This window comes from Rhinoraja longicauda, chromosome 1, assembly GCF_053455715.1.
Source record: "Rhinoraja longicauda isolate Sanriku21f chromosome 1, sRhiLon1.1, whole genome shotgun sequence".
NCBI classification, from domain to species: Eukaryota; Metazoa; Chordata; class Chondrichthyes; order Rajiformes; family Arhynchobatidae; genus Rhinoraja; species Rhinoraja longicauda.
The window spans coordinates 125,419,281-125,438,714 of record NC_135953.1 but is presented as its reverse complement, the minus strand read 5'-3'; the positions used below and the strand labels follow the sequence as shown (position 1 = coordinate 125,438,714).

At 40.2% G+C, this 19,434-nt stretch overlaps 1 protein-coding gene across 4 annotated transcripts in view; it reads right to left on the bottom strand.

Annotated features, from left to right (window-relative positions):
- Positions 1-18,583, bottom strand: part of slc10a7 (solute carrier family 10 member 7) — a 121,044-nt gene extending 102,461 nt beyond the window's left edge. For 2 of the 4 annotated variants that reach the window (XR_013547707.1, XM_078406143.1), the window contains exons 1-4: positions 18,382-18,583; positions 16,450-16,532; positions 14,075-14,211; positions 10,843-10,918 (exon numbers count right to left, since the gene is read on the bottom strand). Coding sequence is in view for 2 of the 4 variants with exons in the window: in XM_078406143.1 (XP_078262269.1) it covers positions 10,843-10,918; positions 14,075-14,211; positions 16,450-16,532; positions 18,382-18,481 (396 nt within the window). In the remaining 2 variants the exon portion in view is untranslated. Of the gene's footprint in view, positions 1-8,629; positions 8,728-10,842; positions 10,919-14,074; positions 14,212-16,449; positions 16,533-18,381 lie in introns of all 4 variants that reach the window. The other 2 variants (XR_013547708.1, XM_078406153.1) reach the window with 2 other exon arrangements.
- Between the last annotated feature and the right edge of the window lie 851 nt (positions 18,584-19,434).

Genomic DNA, 19,434 nt, shown 5'->3' with positions numbered 1-19,434 from the left:
GCATGGATTTACGAAGGGGAAATCATGCTTGACTAATCTTCTGGAATTCTTTGAGGATGTAGCTAGGAAAATTGACAGGGGAGAGCCGGTGTATGTGGTGTACCTCGACTTTCAGAAAGCCTTCGACAAGGTTCCACATAGGAGATTAATGGGCAAAATTAGAGCACATGGTATTGGAGGTAGGGTACTGACATGGATAGAAAATTGGTTGACAGACAGAAAGCAAAGAGTGGGGATAAATGGGTCCCTTTCAGAATGGCAGGCAGTAACTAGTGGGGTACCGCAAGGCTCGGTGCTGGGACCGCAGCTATTTACAATATACATTAATGACTTGGATGAAGGGATTAAAAGTACCATTAGCAAATTTGCAGATGATACAAAGCTGGGTGGTAGTGTGAACTGTGAGGAAGACGTACAGGTATGTAGGTTAATTGGCTGGGTAAAATGTAAAAATTGTCCCTAGTGGGTGTAGGATAGTGTTGATGTACGGGGATCGCTGGGCGGCACGGACTTGGTGGGCCGAAAAGGCCTGTTTCCGGCTGTATATATATGATATGATATGATAAGATGCTATGAGGTTGCAGGGTGACTTGGACAGGCTGTGTGAGTGGGCAGATGCATGGTAGATGCAGTTTAATGTGGATAAGTGTGAGGTTATCCATTTTGGTGGTAAGAATAGGAAGGCAGAGTATTATCTGAATGGTGTCAAGTTAGGAAAAGGGGACGTACAACGAGATCTGGGTGTCCTAGTGCATCAGTCACTGAAAGGAAGCATGCAGGTACAGTAGGCAGTGAAGAAAGCCAATGGAATGTTGGCCTTCATAACAAGGGGAGTTGAATATAGGAGCAAAGAGGTCCTTCTGCGGTTGTACAGGGCCCTAGTGAGACCGCACCTGGAGTACTGTGTTCAGTTTTGGTCTCCAAATTTGAGGAAGGATATTCTTGCTATTGAGGGCGTGCAGCGTAGGTTTACTATTGAAGGCGTGTAGTGTAGGCAACATATAATTCCCGGAATGGCGGGACTGTCACATGTTGAAAGACTGGAGCGACTAGGCTTGTATACACTGGAATTTAGAAGGATGAGAGGGGATCTTATCGAAACGTATAAGATTATTAAGGGGTTGGACACGTTAGAGGCAGGAAACATGTTCCCAATGTCGGGGGAGTCCAGAACAAGGGCCACAGTTTAAGAATAAGGGGTAGGCCACTTAGAACTGAGATGAGGAAAAACATTTTCAGTCAGAGAGTTGTGAATCTGTGGAATTCTCTGCCTCAGAAGTCAGTGGAGGCCAATTCTCTGAATGCATTCAAGAGAGAGCTAGATAGAGCTCTTAAGGATAGCGGAGTCAGGGGGTATGGGGAGAAGGCAGGAACGGGGTACTGATTGAGAATGATCAGCCATGATCACATTGAATGGCGGTGCTGGCTCGAAGGGCCGAATGGCCTCCTCCTGCATCTATTGTCTATTGACGAGTTGGGCCAAAGGGCCTGTTTTCGTGCTGTATTCTATGACTATCAGACATTTCTTTGCTTATCCAACTTAGAAGGAACAACAAGGAAGTTTCCCCTCTTAAGTGAAAAAGTCAATTGCTTGCTCAATCTGAAGTTTTTAAATTCCTGAAATCTGCATACTAATACATTATATAACAACATGCCAAGAACCAAATAATTGGGCAGTGTTTATAACAATTTACATTGAGACAGAAAACTTAATTTACAATTGGTGACTTTGCAGTTTGAGCAAAGCAGTATAAATTGGGTTAACCACAATATATCAAATGTCAATTTCAATCTGCTACCTCTGAGAAGCCAAATTTGAAGTTTAGAAATTCAATTCTAAAAAATATTTGTTCTATTTACATTGCGATATTTCGGTCAGTTGCTTAATTCAAAGAACTTTATCTTAATATTTAAAACACTAAAATAAACCACTGAGATATTACCCACTATGATAGTTACCACAAGGTAATGAATTCGGATTCAGCAAATCTAAAGAATGAAATATCTATGAAGGTTTTTGAATAGTTATGAAAGCCTAGCTCGTTCACTAAAATCCTGCAGGAAAGGAAACTTCATATTATCTGTTTCCCAGCTGCTATGCGGCTCCAGTGTCCAAATTACTTGTCTCATAAAATGCCTTCTGAAGCAAACAATTGGTCCCAATTTCAAAAATGAAAGAAACAGACTGACCCAGAGGCAAAGATCCTGATTTTTCATATCTGGCCCATCTAATTTTGGCACAATATTCACTTGGATGTATGTTATTATTCCTTTATTGTCACTATGTATGTTATTATTCCTTTATTGTCACTATCAGGACAAGAAGCAATGCTTCAAGGAGCTTCTTCAAACACTGCGCACACACACTGTCGTCCCTTCCTTTGTTGTTTTTTTTAGTATGTGTTAAATGTATGTTTTAGTGTTCTTTAGCTTGTTTTATGTGGGGGGCGGGAAGGGAGGACGGGGTGGGAAAAACTATTTTTAATCTCTTATCTTGACGGAGATGCGATTTTAAATTTCCACTCTAAGTTTCTGGTCAATGATGACACTTAGGATATTAATGATGGAGGATTCAACAAGATAATGACATGATAAACATCACGTGCAAGATTTTCTCCTGTTTATGATGGCCTTTGCATCAAACTTCTGTGAAATGAGTGTCATTTGCCACTTTTCATCCCATGTTGGGTAAAGAAATAGCCTGCCTCATATTCTGAAGAATTCCTGTTGGAATTGAAATTGTGCAATCATTACTGAACATTCCTACTTCTGACCTTTTGATGAAAGAAAGATCATTGAAGGAGCAGATGGATATGATTGAGCTTATGACATCACATGTGGGCACCCTGGGACTGTGATAATTGCCCTCTATAGGCTTTCACTCACTTGCTTGTGTGACTTATGATTATAGGTAAAAGCAGGTGTAGGTCAATCTTGCCTGTTGTGCCATTTAGTATGATCATGGGTGACATATTACCTCAACACCTTCCTGCACTAATCCTAGAATCTCATTATTCACTTAATATCTAAATGCATCAATCCTTTTCTTAAATGTACAAATCAAAAGAGCCTTCAAACTTCTCTTAAATAAAGAATTCCAAAGATCCACTTCCTTGACAATGAAGACATTTTTTTTTGTCATGTCTTGAATGGCCAATTCCTTACTTTGATGCTTTGAGGCCTGCTTATAGACAGCCGAGCTAGTGAAAATATTGCCACTACATACCTTGTCATGGCTACTTATTCTTGTAAATTCAAGTGAGCACAGGCCTGGTTTGCTTGATCACTCCTCATACAACATTCATTATCTCAGGAATTAATATAGTGAACCTTTGCTACATTCTCTTTATTGCAAGGATATTCAATCAGGATGGGGAACGAGGCCTGAAAATAATATCCTAGGTGTAGTTGTATAATTGGAGCAAGAAATATTCACTTCTTTTCAAACCCTTTTACAATAAAGGCCAACATACCATTTATGTTGTTTTTCCAGTTTTTCTACTAAGCAACAAAATGCTGTCATATGCTGTACCTTGCATGTTGTGGTTATTAATAGCACTCAGTTATACGCAAAGCAAGACAATGAGGAATTAAGGAACCACCCAAAGAGGTCTGAAGAAAAGTCTCAACCTAAAGCCGCAATCCATTCCTTCTATTCAGAGAAGCTGCCCGTCCGTTGAGTTACTCCAGCATTTTGTGTCAATCTTCAGTGTAAACGAGCATTTGTAGTTCCTTCCTAACCAAAGAGGAAGTTGACAATGAGCCCCAGGACAAAGAACGGGAGCATGAGGTCAACCAATGCTGTACAGTAAAATCGTCTCCACAAAAGAGAAAATAATTTTGGATTTTCTATTAAGGATACTTTAATAGTCAGAGGTTTCACCTGAAATCACTGTGCTGGTGTGGTGCTTCGAGAGGTTGGTTATGGAGCATATTAACTCCTACCTCAATAAGAACCTGGACCCATTATTATTTGTATACCACCACAACAGGTCAATGGAGGATGTGATCTCACTGGCTCTTCACTCTACACGGAACCATTTGGATAATAAAAACACATACGTCAGGCTGTTGTTCATAGACTGCAGTTCCGGGTTTAACACCATCATCCCCTCCACACAGAACTGTGTCTCGGCACATCCCTCTGCAACAGGATCCTTGACTTCCTCATCAACACACCACAACCTCTATGAATTGGCAGCAACACCTCCTCCTTGATAACCATTAGCAAAGGAGCACCTCAAGTCTGCATCTGAACCCCCTGCACAACTGGCTCTATACTCATGAGCGTGTAAGCAGATACAGTTCCAACTCCATCTTCAAATACGCCTAGGACACCACCATTGTTGGACGAGTTACAGATGACGATGAGCCAGAATATACGAGGAAAATTGATCGACTGACTGAATAGTGCCAGAAAAACAACCTAGCTCTCAATATCAATAAAACCAAGGAACTGATGTGGAGTTTTTAAGAGGAAGGTCGAGGATCCACAGACCTGTCTTCAACGACGGGATGGTGGTGGAAAGAGGCAAAAACTTTAAATTACTGAGCATGCATATCTCTGAAGATCTGTCCTGAACCGAGCACATTGATGAACACTTCAACAAGATAATGACACTAAACATCACGTGCAAGATTTTCTCCTGTGTATGATGGCCTTGGCATCAAACTTCTGTGAAATGAGTGTCATTTGTTACTTTTCATCCCATGTTGGGTACAGAAATGGCCTGCCTCATTTTCTGAAGAATTCCTGTTGGATTTGAAATTGTGCAATCATTACTGAACATTCCTACTTCTGACCTTTTGATGAAAGAAAGAAAATTAACAAACCGCCCAATCTTTTTGAATTAAAAAATCTCCATCATGAACATCTTTTGCAAGAAGATGTAGATGAAAGTGTACAACCTTTCTGAATTAACACCAAGTTAAGGATCACTCTGCTACCAACAGTATCCTAGTAGTTCACTCATAAATGATTGTTGCAAAATTTTTAAGTACCAGGTAGTTTCAGTTGTAAGAAGTATCAATTGAAACGTTTATCTAACAATTAGTGTACAGTATACAATCCTGTATTAAACACACTTTAATGAATGGAAATAAACTGCCCCATAAGGATAAAAAGTGCTGCTTTCAGCCAATAAAAACAACTTCCATCGTTACACCATGTCAACCAGTTTTGAAAGGAACATTGCAGATATCTGACGGCTTATTTATAATACATTATTAAGGAGTCATAGGATTCTCCAAAGGTAATTTTTCTTGTTGGTGTCAACTAAAAGTATAATAGGCACCTATTATTATCATTTAAAATGGATTAAATTTGATTTACACAATTTTTGCATCAATAAAATAGAATCTAGATTAGGGGTGTCAAACTACCGGGTCCAATCCGGCCCGCGGGATGATATGGGGGGGGGGGGGGAAGCACTGTTAGATTATACACAGAAAGTGAGCTACATGACTGCTTGAACTCGCAGGGGATATGAATTTTGCGCAGAAGGAAAATGCAAGTCCGGTCTACAGCTGTCACCTCCCCCACTCCCCGGCTTCCGGGGGTGAGTGGAAGCTATGCCCATATACAGCCATGCGGTGACGCGGGCGGGAACGGGCAGGCGCTGGGGAAGGTGGGGAGTCCCAGCGTTGTTGTGGACACTGGGAAGTGCCTGGGCTGCCGCCACAGAGACTGCCACCATGTACCTGAGACCCAGGTGAGTGTGTGGATAGAGGCTGGTGGGAAGTCGCCGCACTGTGAATGGGGCCGCAGCCAGCGATCCAAAATCTGAGCTGCTCTCCAGGGTGGGGGCTCCGGGTTAAAGTTAGGTGGGATGTGAGGACGTGCTGGTAGCGATGCGGGAATAGGGAACAGAAGGGAGAAGGTGGTGGTAACGGAAGGGGAGGGGGAGCAGATGAGGGAAGGGAGGGTTTTTAGGGATGAGGAAGGAAAGAGAGGGTGGTGAGGGAGGGGTGTAGGTGGTAAAGAAAGGATCTAGGGAGGGAGGGGGTGAGGAAGGGAGCAGATGAAAGAAGGAATGCTATTTAGGGATGAGGGAAGGGAGGGGATTTAGGGTCAAGGTAAGGAAAGGGAGAGGATGAAGTAAGGGAGGGGAGTGGGGGAGTAGTTGGAAAGAAAGGTATGGGGATGAGAGGGGGGATAGGCTGAGGAAAGGGAGAGGGCAGGTGAGGGAGAAGGTGAGGGTAGAGAAGGATATGAGAGGTGAAGGGAGAGGATGTGAGGGGAAGGAAGAAAGACATAAGGAGAAGGATTATCTCAATGGTGTCAGGTTAGGTAAGGGGGAAGTGCAGCGAGACCTGGGTGTCCTTGCACTGAAAGTTGGCGTGCAGGTACAGCAGGCAGTGAAGAAAGCTAATGGCATGTTGACCTTCATAACGAGAGGATTTCAGTATATGAGTAAAGAGGTTCTTCTGCAGTTGTATAAGGCCCTGGTAAGACCACATCTGGAGAATTGTGTACAGTTTTGGTCTCCTAATTTGAGGAAGGACATCCTTGTAATTGAGGCAATGCAGCGTAGGTTCACGAGATTGATCCCTGGGATGGCGGGACTGTCATATGAGGAAAGATTGAAAAGACTAGGCTTGTCTTCACTGGAGTTTAGAAGGATGAGAGGGGATCTTATAGAGACATATAAAATTATAAAACGACTGGACAAGCTAGATGCAGGAAAAATGTTCCCAATGTTGGAGGAGTCCAGAACCAGGGGCCACAATCTTAGAATAAATGGGAAGCCATTTAAAACTGAGGTGAGAAGGAACCTTTTCACCCAGAGAATTGTGAATTTGTGGAATTCTCTGCCACAGAGGGCAGTGGAGGCCAAATCACTGGATGAATTTAGGAGAGAGTTAAATAGAGCTCTGGGGGCTAGTGAAATCAAGGGATATGGGGAGAAGTTGGGCACAGGTTACGGATTGTGGATGATCAGCCAAGATCATAATGAATGGCGGTGCTGGCTCGAAGGTCCGAATGGCCTCCTCCTGCACCTATTTTCTATGTTTCTATGGGGAGCGGGGCCTTCAGGTGAGATGATGGACAGACCATCTTTCACCATGCCAGGTAGCTGATGTTTGGCTGCTCACCACCCAACCAGCCCATTGAGGGCAAAACATAAACACTGTAGGAAGCCTATTATTCAGCGGAACAGAATTAGGCCCTTTAGCCCATCAAGTCTACTTTGCCATTCAACCATGGCTGATCTATTTTCTCTCTCAACCACATTCTATTGTCTTCTTTCTCCCTGCAACCTAATCAAGACCTATCAATCTCTGCCTCAAAAATACCCAATGTCTTGGCCTCCACTGCTATCTGTAGCAATGAATTCCACAGATTCACCACCCATTCCTCCTCATCTCCATTTTGAATGTATGACCTTTTATTCTGATGCTGTGACCTCTGGTCCTAGACTCTCCAATGACTAGAAACATTATTTCCACATCTAGATACCTATCATAAAAATAATGCTTGCTAGGCAATCTTCTTCATAAGAAACATAATTTGTAAAGTGAAACACTTTGTAGTTATAGCAGAGACCGAGACACATGAGAGCAGGTTGAAACAAACAAAGGCAACAAAAGATGTGGGCGCACGCCCGCGTGCATTCACGTGTGCGTTTGCGCGTGCACAACTGATCCGGCCCGCATGTTGCATTTCGCCCATTCTGGCCCGTGACATAAAATGACTGACACCTCTGATCTAGATGGACAAGAATCCCAGGAAAAAAAAAATTCACTGAACTATTGATTTTGAATTAATGGTTTCAACACTGAACTACACTGGACCATCTGAGCTAAAGCAAGAAAAGACCAGAATGTAGACTGCGGAAAAGGGCCTTGTTGATTCATATACCTCACTGTGGGGTGTTAGGAAGACTATTCAAAGCAAATAATGATCTGGAAAATGTGACGGCACTGAGCTGACAGCAGTATTACCTGCTTAGCAAACTTTTTGCATGTTAACTACGTTAACAACATGTTTAATATTGCAGCTGCTGCCAAGTGGATCAGCTTTAGGCCTTCAACTATTTGCAATTCATATTAACGTTCAGATGAAAAGTCCAATGTAACCAAGCTTACTGACAATACAATGCTCAATGCGAATGCAAGCCAACGAGAACAGTGTACTTTTGTAAAATAAAGAAGCCCCACACTGGCAACAGCATGTTCTGAAAACCTCTGCTTTATTTTCCATCTACATGCTACTGCTGTAATAACAAACACAGTTTGTTCAATTTCATTAAAAAATAAAACTCATATGAAAATGATGCAGTCCATGCCTATGTGCCAAACAACATTCAAGCATGGGTTAATAAATGGTAAATAGCATTTGTACCGTGCAAGCATCAAGCAATGACCATCTTCAGCAAAAGTAAATCTAACTACTAATTCTTGATGTTTAACTATATTAGCACTGTCAAATACCACACCATCAACATCTTGATTTTCAAGACTGTGCCAACACTCAACTGACCAGACATGCAAACATTATGCCTAGAATACATCATCCTAAAGTGAATAGCTCACCTCTCGATATCATCTACAGCGCAAGTGTCAGAAGTGTAACAGGATACCATCTACTTGTGTGGATAAGTATAGCAACAACATTCAAGAAACTCACCACTATCTAGGGCAAAGCCAGCCACTTGATCAGCACCCCTTTCATCCCTTAAATGTCGACATCCATTAACAGCACAATGTGACTGCCGTGTGTACCATCTACAAAATAAACTACAGTTACTTGCCTAGCTTATTGCAATATTAGCTCCTATATCTGTGACCTATTTCACCGAGAAGTACAAGGATAGCAAAAGTTGGTGAATGCTAATTCAGACCTACCAACATTTGATTTTACAAATTCATAATTTTGATGTCCAAAATTCAGAATTTTACATAAAAATTCATAATATGGCACGTAACTTTCCAGCAAAAAAGGGATGCATGCCAAATACGCATACGCGTTGTGCTACATTCATGTGTGAAAAACTACTATTATTTCCAACAGTCTGTAGTTCTTTGACTACATGTACAATATCAGGCCTATCACGAGTGTATTCTGCTATTTATAGAAAGGTTAATGAACAGAGATACTTTTTGCAACACAAAGTAAAAACTGTTTTGTTTTGTTTTTTCTTTTTCCTTACACATCCCAATTCTCTTGGTATTGGATAAAAGAACAATGGTCATAAAATGTATGACTAAGCTATGAAGAAAGATTTGATATGTGACTTGACCAAGCATACGGAAGTACTTGTTGAAGTAAATTCACATATTATTTGACAATCAGCCCAAAAAGGTGGTCATTGGCTTTTCTGCTGTGTTTTATATTTTAACCCGGTCTTAATTAATTAATGTAGTTATATAATCTTGCACTTAAATTTAATATTTACTCATTACAGTTCCACCACTGATTTTCTGGCACTCTTGGTTCCAACGCTTTGCTGGTTTATCCAGCAGGTCAAGGAAGTCGGCTCTGGGGATGATTGTGCTGACTCCAGCTGGGCTGGACTTCCAGAGCCCTGGCCGCAGGTTGCAAATTCAACCCACCGATCGGCCATGGAAGTCGCAATGAGGTCATCATCATCATATATATACAGCCGGAAACAGGCCTTTTCGGCCCTCCAAGTCCGTGCCGCCTAGTGATCCCCGTACATTAACACTATCCTGCACCCACTAGGGACAATTTTTACATTTACCCAGCCAATTAACCTACATACCTGTACGTCTTTGGAGTGTGGGAGGAAACCGAAGATCTCGGAGAAAACCCACGCAGGTCACGGGGAGAACGTACAAACTCCTTACAGTGCAGCACCCGTAGTCAGGATCGAACCTGAGTCTCCGGCGCTGCATTCGCTGTAAAGCAACAACTCTACTGCTGCGCTACCGTGCGTCGAGATTGGCTGCCTTGCCCAGCCTGGATGCCACATTTTCGGGGAGACTTCCAGGGCGGGGGGATTTCTCTCAAAACCCCCAGCGACCTCTAGCAGCCGAGTTGACAAATTGGCCATGGAAGTCCCGATGAGGTCGAGATTGGCTGCCTTGCCCAGCCAAGGTGCCTCATTTTCGGGGAGACCTCCAGGGCGAGGGGTATTTCTCGCGGAACCCCTAGCAGCCGAATTAACATATTGCAATTACCGACTGTTTTGCGGAAAAATGTGAGGTGAAATCGGAATGGCGGAAATGAAATAAGAAAGCGGAAACTTTCCGCCAAATTCGGAAGGCTTGGGAGGGGTGCTAATTCCTGCTTGTCCTTTACAGCCATATACATATTGGAAGTATAGCATCAGACCTCCCTTGTTGCTCGCTCTAAATTTTAAAAATTCCTGCCCAACAACACCATGGATTCACCTCCTCCAGAACGAGGCTAATCACTAACAAGAGCAATTAGACACTTTATTCCACTATATGGATACATTAACAAAGTACACATGCAATATTTCCCATGAGTTAGAAAATAGGAATATTGTAAAGGGGAGTTCAACAAGGGAAACTAATTTAATAGTTACATAGGTGGCAAAGGATGGACTGAAATGTTGTTACATTCCTTTTGTCTCCTGGAAATCAAAAAGCACAACTAAAATTAATCCAACCTTAAATAAAATTACAAGTTAATTTCACTTGTATTCGGCAAACATCTAATTCCAATACTATTCATCAGTGACATTATTCAAGCAGCTTTAATTATCTAGTGGATTATTAATAAAAAATGATAATGCTACGATCCCAAATAGAACACACAAATTAAACCACAAAATAATTAAAAGGAAATATAATCATTTTGCAGGAACTCATCTCCAATACATTTACAATAACCCAAACATAAGTCACACTCACCTCATTTCCACCAACTGCTTTAGTTAGGATTACTGCAGATGACACTGGGGGCGGCATACAGCCAACAGTCTGCAAACTGGAACAGAAGCCCAAATACACAGTTACATGGGAAGTATTTTCTAATTACAACAAAAGATATTGTCTTGCACAAATGTAACCTCTTAAGAGGTGTCACAGAATTACATCGTAATCGACAAACATCTAATTCCAGTACAGTGTACAGTAGAGAGCATATTGACTGGTTGCATCATGCCCTGGTTTGGCAACTTGAACGCCCAGGAGCGGAAAAGACTGCAAAGCGTTGGGGACACTATCAGAGTCGCTGCCTCAAAAAGGCAGCAAGCATCATCAGAGACTCACACCATCCTGGCCACACACTCATTTCACCCCTGCCATCGGGAAGAAGGTACAGGAGCCTGAAAACTGTAACGTCCAGGTTCGGGAACAGCTTCTTCCCTGCAGCCATCAGGCTATTAAACACTACATTCTCAAATAAGCTCTGAACTACAACAGATTATTATTATTATTGCACTACTATTGTTTGTTTTTTGAGAGTGTGTGTGTGTGTACTTGTGAGCATGTGTATATATCATATCATATCATCATATATCTACAGCCGGAAACAGGCCTTTTCGGCCCTCCAAGTCCGTGCCGCCCAGTGATCCCCGCACATTAACACTATCCTACACCCACTAGGGACAATTTTTACATTTACCCAGCCAATTAACCTACATACCTGTACGTCTTTGGAGCGTGGGAGGAAACCGAAGATCTCGGAGAAAACCCACGCAGGACACGGGGAGAACGTACAAACTCCTTACAGTGCAGCACCCGTAGTCAGGATCGAACCTGTGTCTCCGGCGCTGCATTCGCTGTAAAGCAGCAACTCTACCGCTGCGCTACCGTGCATACACACACTGAACTTTTTTTTCTCTCGTTTATCATATTGTTTACAGTGTACTATGCTTACATATTCTGCTGTGCTGCAGCAAGTAAGAATTTCATTGTTCTATCTGGGACATATGACAATAAAACACTCTTGACTCTTGATTCATCAGTGACATTAGTTAAGCTAATTTAAATATTTAGTGGTTTATTATCAAAAACAATTTAATGCTTTGAACCCAAATAGAATAAAATGCTTTCTTAATGTTTTACATTATCTGTTGTTATAATTACTGAATACCCGGTCTTGAAAGTCTCTGAAGGAAGCTGAAGATCAAAATTTGTGATCATGTTTTACATTAGTGTTAAAAAAAACATCAAGCAAGACTTCAACAATGAGATATCAACAGCATGACGTAATTGATACCTTGTCCCACCCTGCACAAGCAGCCAGTTGTACAGTTTTAAAATGTTTGTAATGTTAAGTTTCAAGTTGAAATATATGGATTTCCAAAATCTGTACTTAATGTATAATTTAATTCTGAAGTAAAAAGATGCAGAAATGATGGAAACTCTTCCTAACATCTCTTCTGTGACACAAGCCTCATTATAAATCAGGGTCATACCCAAGCTATTTTATTACCTGAGATGTCCATTATCTGTGATTACCAGTATTAGTTTTGATTTCTAAATTTGGCAAAATTTTAAATAAAAAATAAAAAATGAACTGGGCTAGCTACCCGTTTACATTTCCACATAAAAGAGGGCTTCATTTGAAAGCAGTGCTCTATTTTGCAAGAACATTGCTATTTGATGCATGCTCCGTAAGGCAATTTTGCACTCATTCAGTGTAAGAATAATGTCATGCTCTTGGTATAAACGTAAAGCTGGCTTGCATATTTTTCTGAGATCCAAGGATATACGGGTGGCGCCATACGATGGCAGCCTCGCCAACAGTCTGTCTCATCTTTTTCTTTTGCCGTTTTTAGTCTGTTGCTAAATGTATGTTTTAGTGTATCGTTAATTTTGTATTATGTGGGGGGTTGGGGGGGGGGGTGAACATTTTCTATCTCTTTCCTCAACGGAGATTAGACTCTTTCCGTATCGTATCTCTATCCGCACTGCGGCCTAACATTGTGGACCTGGCGGTCTCTTTGCTGGGTGTTGACTTTGCTGGGAGTCGACTGGAGCTCCAACCGCAGGAGCTTCGACCGCCCCGATCGTGGGAGCTTCAATCACCCCAACGCGGGAGCTTCGATCGCCAGCTGCGTGAGCTTCGATCGCCCCGACTGCGGACGGTTCGACTGCCCTGACCACGGGAGAAAAGGAGGGAAGATGATAATACGTTATTGCCTTCCATCACAGTGCCCTGTGGTGGATGTTTATGCTAATCTTTATGTAGTTGTGTGGCTTGTTGCTGTTTTGGTATGACTGTACGGCAAATCAAATTCATTGTATGTTTTTACATACTTGGCTAATAAATTAATTACAATAAATTAATTACAATTTGTACCAACTTTTTGGACATTCACAAACACTAAATTAAATAGATTAACAGGCCAGAATTGACTATTGCACCTGAATCTTCTGGCCAGGTAAAGTTGTATTGCAACAGTGCAGTTAATCTTTCGCGGACATTGCTTTTTTTTTTGCACTAACAATAACACTCATTTACCCCGCTGTAATCCATTTGTCTCTATATCTTCAAATTATTACTCACTCTCGAATTTCTAATGGAAATACTAGCCTTTTGTGAAGTAATGAGCAGTTTTTGTAATTATTCCACACAAAAAACAGGAGTCCACAATGTGACTCTTGTGCAGATATTAAACGTGAATGTTACTTTAGAGATCTCCAGTTGCTGGAGATGTATACAGACATAATGTCAGGTCTGTTTTACACACACAGGTCAATGCCTGGGGGAGGGGGGGGGGAAGAGGGGCAGGGGGAAAGGTTGTATTTCTCAATATCTGCAACTGAGACAACACTGTACTCAGAGTCCAGTAAATGTTTCCTTCCAAAGAAAATAAATGTATTGACTTTAACTAAATAGATAAAATTTTACACCCACTATTAAATTCTCATTAAGTTTCCAAGCCAAATTGGAAGATGTTCAATATTTTCTTTGCCAATATTTTCTCATTCTTCCATTTCTAATTACGTTCGTTAGGTGGAAATATTGCATGAATCTTCACAGCAAACTAACAATCATATAGATGAACATTTTACAAGATTGCAATCACTCTCGAACCTTCTGCATTGGAAAATGTATAACAAACTAATATTTAATTTTAAAACATCAGACATTGGCACATAATAAAAGCAAATGTAGAAGTAAAAGCCTTACCCTTTTAAAAGCCATGGGTTTATTGATGTCAAAGCTAATAATTTAAGAAAAAACCAAATAGCACTCGGGAAAAATGCAAGGGTAAAGGTCTGTACAAACATGTGGAGTTTGACATGCATCAAAGCATTAGTCAGCTCCTGAAACACAAGAGAGAAAAACAATACTTGAATAAATCTTAAAATAACAGAATTTTACACAAAAACATTTTTTGTTAATTTTTTAACGCTCATTTATTTTCCAAACAAACCTCATAGTGATGAAAAAACACAAAAATTGTTCCTTTGAGTTAGAATATTTAATATCCAAAATCTATAAAGCCATAGATATTAAAAAATCAGGGCACTATCACAAATAACCAAGAATTTTTGCATACATTTAATCTGTTGTTCAACCAAATATTATAAACAGTTTAATCTTGGCTCAGTGACAATATTCTAATTTCTCAGTCAAAGATCCAGGGACACAAGTTATAGGGCAGACACATGAGCACACAATTTAGTCTTACATATTGTTCCACCATTGAGGTGTTTCCATTGAGGGCTTTTCAAAATAAGTGTGAAGAAGTGAAAGTCGTGTTATCTTTTTTTTAAATGCATAGGTTTAACTTCATCTTCTGCCAACATTACAAAAATAAGCTATTTTTACTTCATTGCTCATTCTGTGATTATGCTGCGCACAAATGACAATACATTTACACAGAATATCAGGTCTAGCTGGTTTAGGTGTGCCAAGATAAATTATCCTGCTGGAAAGCCCTAGCAGGACACAGCTCTGCCATTGAACTCTGTCCTGTGACAGACAGAAAAGAGTGACAGATATGTTGGCACCCATAACTTGGCAATTCAGACTGACATCTGCTAATTGTATTCTCACTTAATTAACAGTAATTCAAATCTGGAAAAGTTTTCCATGATATTTAGAAGACTTACAACTACTCCAAGTTATATGCTTAATTTACAACCAATAAAATTCAGACTACCATTCCTTTACAAAAACAAAAATAGGGCACTTTTCAATTCCGTGCGATGATTTTAATGTGGCAATGCAACAAGGAAAAATTACTCCGATTGCTTGGGAGCTAGATGGAATGGAATACTTATTGTCACATGTGTCAAGGCACAGTGAAATTCTCTGTGTGCATACCCAAGGTATGCAAATAGTCACCACATATGACCCTGACAAAGTTAGTAGAAAACCTAACAGATTTCCTAGGCACTGTCACTGTGCACTTTTTTGTCTGCGGGTAACCAATGTTTCTTTTCTATCATCATGGTATTTAACCAAAGAATCTTCATGGCAACCAAACACAAATCAAGCACTTCTTTATGGGAGAGGATAAGCAAACAAGAAACAACTGTAACTCAAAGCTATCTTCCTGCATCCCCTGGCAGCTAAAGTATAGTCCATACTGTACAAAGTAAAAAAAATAAATGGGGAAATATCTAAGCTTGCATGTGTATGAACAGATCCAATGAAATAACTTTTGAAATGTGGTATAAAATGTAGCCTCAAAGCAATTTATCATAAAGGGCAACCAAACATAACCTTATAATGTGATTTAGTGATGTTGGTTGAGATATATGGAGACTAAGGGGACACTTCTACCTTTCTTCAAGTTGTTCCACAAAATCATTACTGCCTTACCAAATCATTATGCGAGGACACGATTTAGTAGTTGTCCAAAAGACAGAATTAATCAAGAAGAGTTTGGATTAATACTCGATCTATGACTTCCTGGTTGAAATGTAAACATATGCTGCAACTCACTCAAGGATTGCATACAGGATAAAATTAATCTTCCTTTGAACAAATAAATTGTTCTTATATTATTGGAAAATAACTTTGAATACATGGAGCTCAGCAGATAATGTTTACTAATTTCTTGAAGTAGACTTTAGATTTTCTAACGCAAAACGTTACTGCAATTTGTTCCAAATATTTCAAAGTAGTAAACAGAATATTGAAACGAGTCAATTTTTTTTAAAAAGCACTTTTAAATACAAAACCACAAAATGCTACAAAATAACAAGATATGCAGAAATTCCACGGTGAGACAAATAGAATGGGATTTTTTTTTTTTTAACTTTCATTGGAACCAAAATAATGTTTTCCATGGCACCTCTAATATGCAACTGTTGAATGTTGTCAAATGTTTCTATACATATCTCGGGATCCAGAATTAATTTTTTGGATATATTTTTGTTCTAATATTCTGGATATAGAAGACAAAATTATAATTATCTTTTGACACATCATACAACTTATTGAAATGAAACAGCGGCTTAAATATTGCGGGATTATTTTTGGTGTTTGTTAATACTCCAGATTAGAATGTTGTACTTTGACTCCATTACTTCTGAATTATGAAAGCTTACCTCAGTCTTTAATGAGAGCCCACTGTTGAAAAATATCGTTGAAACAGCAACATAAGTTATCGTGATTTCTGGTTTCAATGGCCCTATTAAAAAGTAAAATAGCCATTTTGTAGCCTTTCTGCATTTGTGGCATATGTAGATAAACATCAAGCCCAAATATATTTTAAAAATATTATATATACAAAACAAAAATCAGACCTCAAATGTAAAAGAGCTAATTAATGAAGTGTTGCAATTTCCAGGCAAATGATAGATATATTTTGGTTTTAAATGGCATTGTTTACCTATCGATAACTTAAAAAGACCAGGTTTACAAAACAATCTTTTTGTTAAATTCAAATACTATGAAACACAGAACATTTAAGCAAAATATTGAAGTGAAACATCAGATATCTTCAAAAGTAAAAATGCTTCATAGTTTCTATTTGGTTAGTTTATAGCTTTATTATTATGATACCTGCTGTGCAGCCTGATCTTAGCTTAAATTAGGTAAATTTCAATCAATGCTTGCAAAAGTTTGCAAAGTATTTAATAATAATTTATGTTTATAATATATTATAAACATATAATATTTTATGCTTAGAATACATAAACATAAGAGTTTATAGTTTACAATATATTTGTGTTCTTAATAATGTTGTTTGAAGAAGGCATTGGCCAAGATACTTTTATTTTACAATAGTGCAATGAACATACAAATGAATGTTATCAAATGGCTAGTACATTTTGACTTCATTTATAACGTAATAAATTAACGTTCACTAGTTGTCAAGTTGCATACTCAAAATTCTGAAAGGGGCAAGTATAGAAATTGTAAAGGATTAAAAGTGATCAGAGCTGGTCAGTTTGTTGAGATAATAATTCCCAAAGGCCAACATCTGATCAACACACCAGGAAGCCTTGTTACCTTATTCTGGCCAAAATGTTTACCCAAGGAAAGGTAGCCAAAGTTAAAATATATCTATCATGCTAATCAACAGCACAGAATATTTCCACAATAAGCTGGAATAAGAACATTCTAACTTTAATTATTAAATCAATACAAGTATATAGTCAAATAAAATCAATATCAAGACAATACATTCTCTTTAACCCCATACAAAAAAGAGGATGAACAGCATGTAATTAAAAAATGTTTTTTTTAAGTTTCAGTCACTTTAAGCTCATTAGTCAGTCAGTTTCAGTCAGGTTAAGGAGTATTTTATACTGGCATGAGTGACATTCTCCAAGTTGGATAGTTGCATATTCAAATTACACTCCAGAGACTTGACAACATTTTAAAAATTGTCATTCTAATATTATTGAGGGAGAAGTGCCACCTCTTGTACGAGACATTTAATCCAAGAGTTATTTTAGACCTTTCCCACCACCTCAAAGGACGTTAGCCCCAGTACCACAGAAAAATAATTATCCCCAAACTAACACGTTTTAAAAAAATGGATATTGACATTGGGGAAATTGGCTGACCCGTTTGCCTCATTGTAACAGCAAGTACATTTCAACGCACGAAGTGGTTTGGGATGGCCACAGAAAAGTGCTATATAAATACAGTTCACGATTGTTGAGAATACTCAGGACCATATTTAAAGGTAATCTTCATTCCTTGTAAGACAATAAAAAATATTATCAACGCCATGATGGATGGGCACACTGTGATTAGAGATCCTTTTCAGAATCGTGTTTTAAAGCGCCGTGTACCTCAGCGTTTGTGATGTGTACAATGCGCATGCAGAGCCAAATTCAAGCAATGCTCCCTTTCTGCCGGCTATCGAGGGCAGTCCCGGGCTTGTCTGCGAGAATAAGTTAGTCCCTGAACGATGTTCACACACACACACACACAAGGAAGGGCCTGTGCCGGTTCACCTTCTGCCTTGGACAGCTCAGCATCTACTCCCGTCTGACACTATTCCCACAGCCATCATCGAGACTCACCTCCATGCATGCCCACCGATGGGTGCAGTTTGGCCGCGGTGATCACCAGCACGATGCCTATCAGGAACCACTGCCTCCTCACGAGCTCCAACAGCCCCATCTCCGGGCAAGAGAGCAGCGCCGGTCGTCCTCCTCCTCCTCCGCCGCCGCCGCCTCGGCGTGTGCACGTCTCCCCGCGCCTCCACACCGCGATTTCGGCTTCACGGCCGGACAGGCGTCAGCGTCAGCAGGCGGGACCGGGGCGGAGCGACAGCGAGGGGAGGAAACATCTCTCACAGGATGGCTGCTGCTTCCATGTGCAGCAACAGTCTGGCGTTGCAGACGCTGGCCTGCGGGCGGGCGGGCGGGCGCGCGCTCGCTCGATCGATCGTTGGCCCTGGATCCGTTTTTGAACGAAGGATCCAACGGCCGCGGCTCGCGGCTGGGCCCTGGACGCGCGACCGCACTAATGTGCACCGAGAGGTTGCAGGAAAGCCATGTCACTAATTAGTGCAGACTAATTAATGCTGCTTCCAAATGTGTTTGTTTATTTCTTTTTTTTAAATCGAACCGTGCAATCTGCATAGCCGCCGAGCGTGGGCGCAATGAATTGCGTTGAGTCCTATTTTCAATGTAGATCCAAACAAGATCTTTCTGTTGTGCTTCCACGCATCTGTGTTGAATTATATTAGAGTTACTTATTGATAATGTTTTTAAATGTTTTTTAGTAGTGTATATTGTCAAAAAAATAGTTATCGAACTTAAAAAACGGATGACATAGAGCGAGGAATGAATACATATCGAGGTAGATGCTGGCTTCTCAACCAATGTGTCATCCAGCCCGAACAAGTGAATGGAAAGTCTCCTCGGTAACTGCAAACTATGTGTTTGAAACTATACCTCTGGAAATAGTTAAGCCCCGTATCTCGAAAGACCCAGCAATCCTTTTTGACAGTCTCGCTAATATTGGATGAATGGTTTGGGAAATGCCACAGAACAGAATATTTTCTGTGTGAGGCACACAGTGGAAATAAAATTTTCATTTCAATTTGTAAAGGTTTATTTGAAAATATC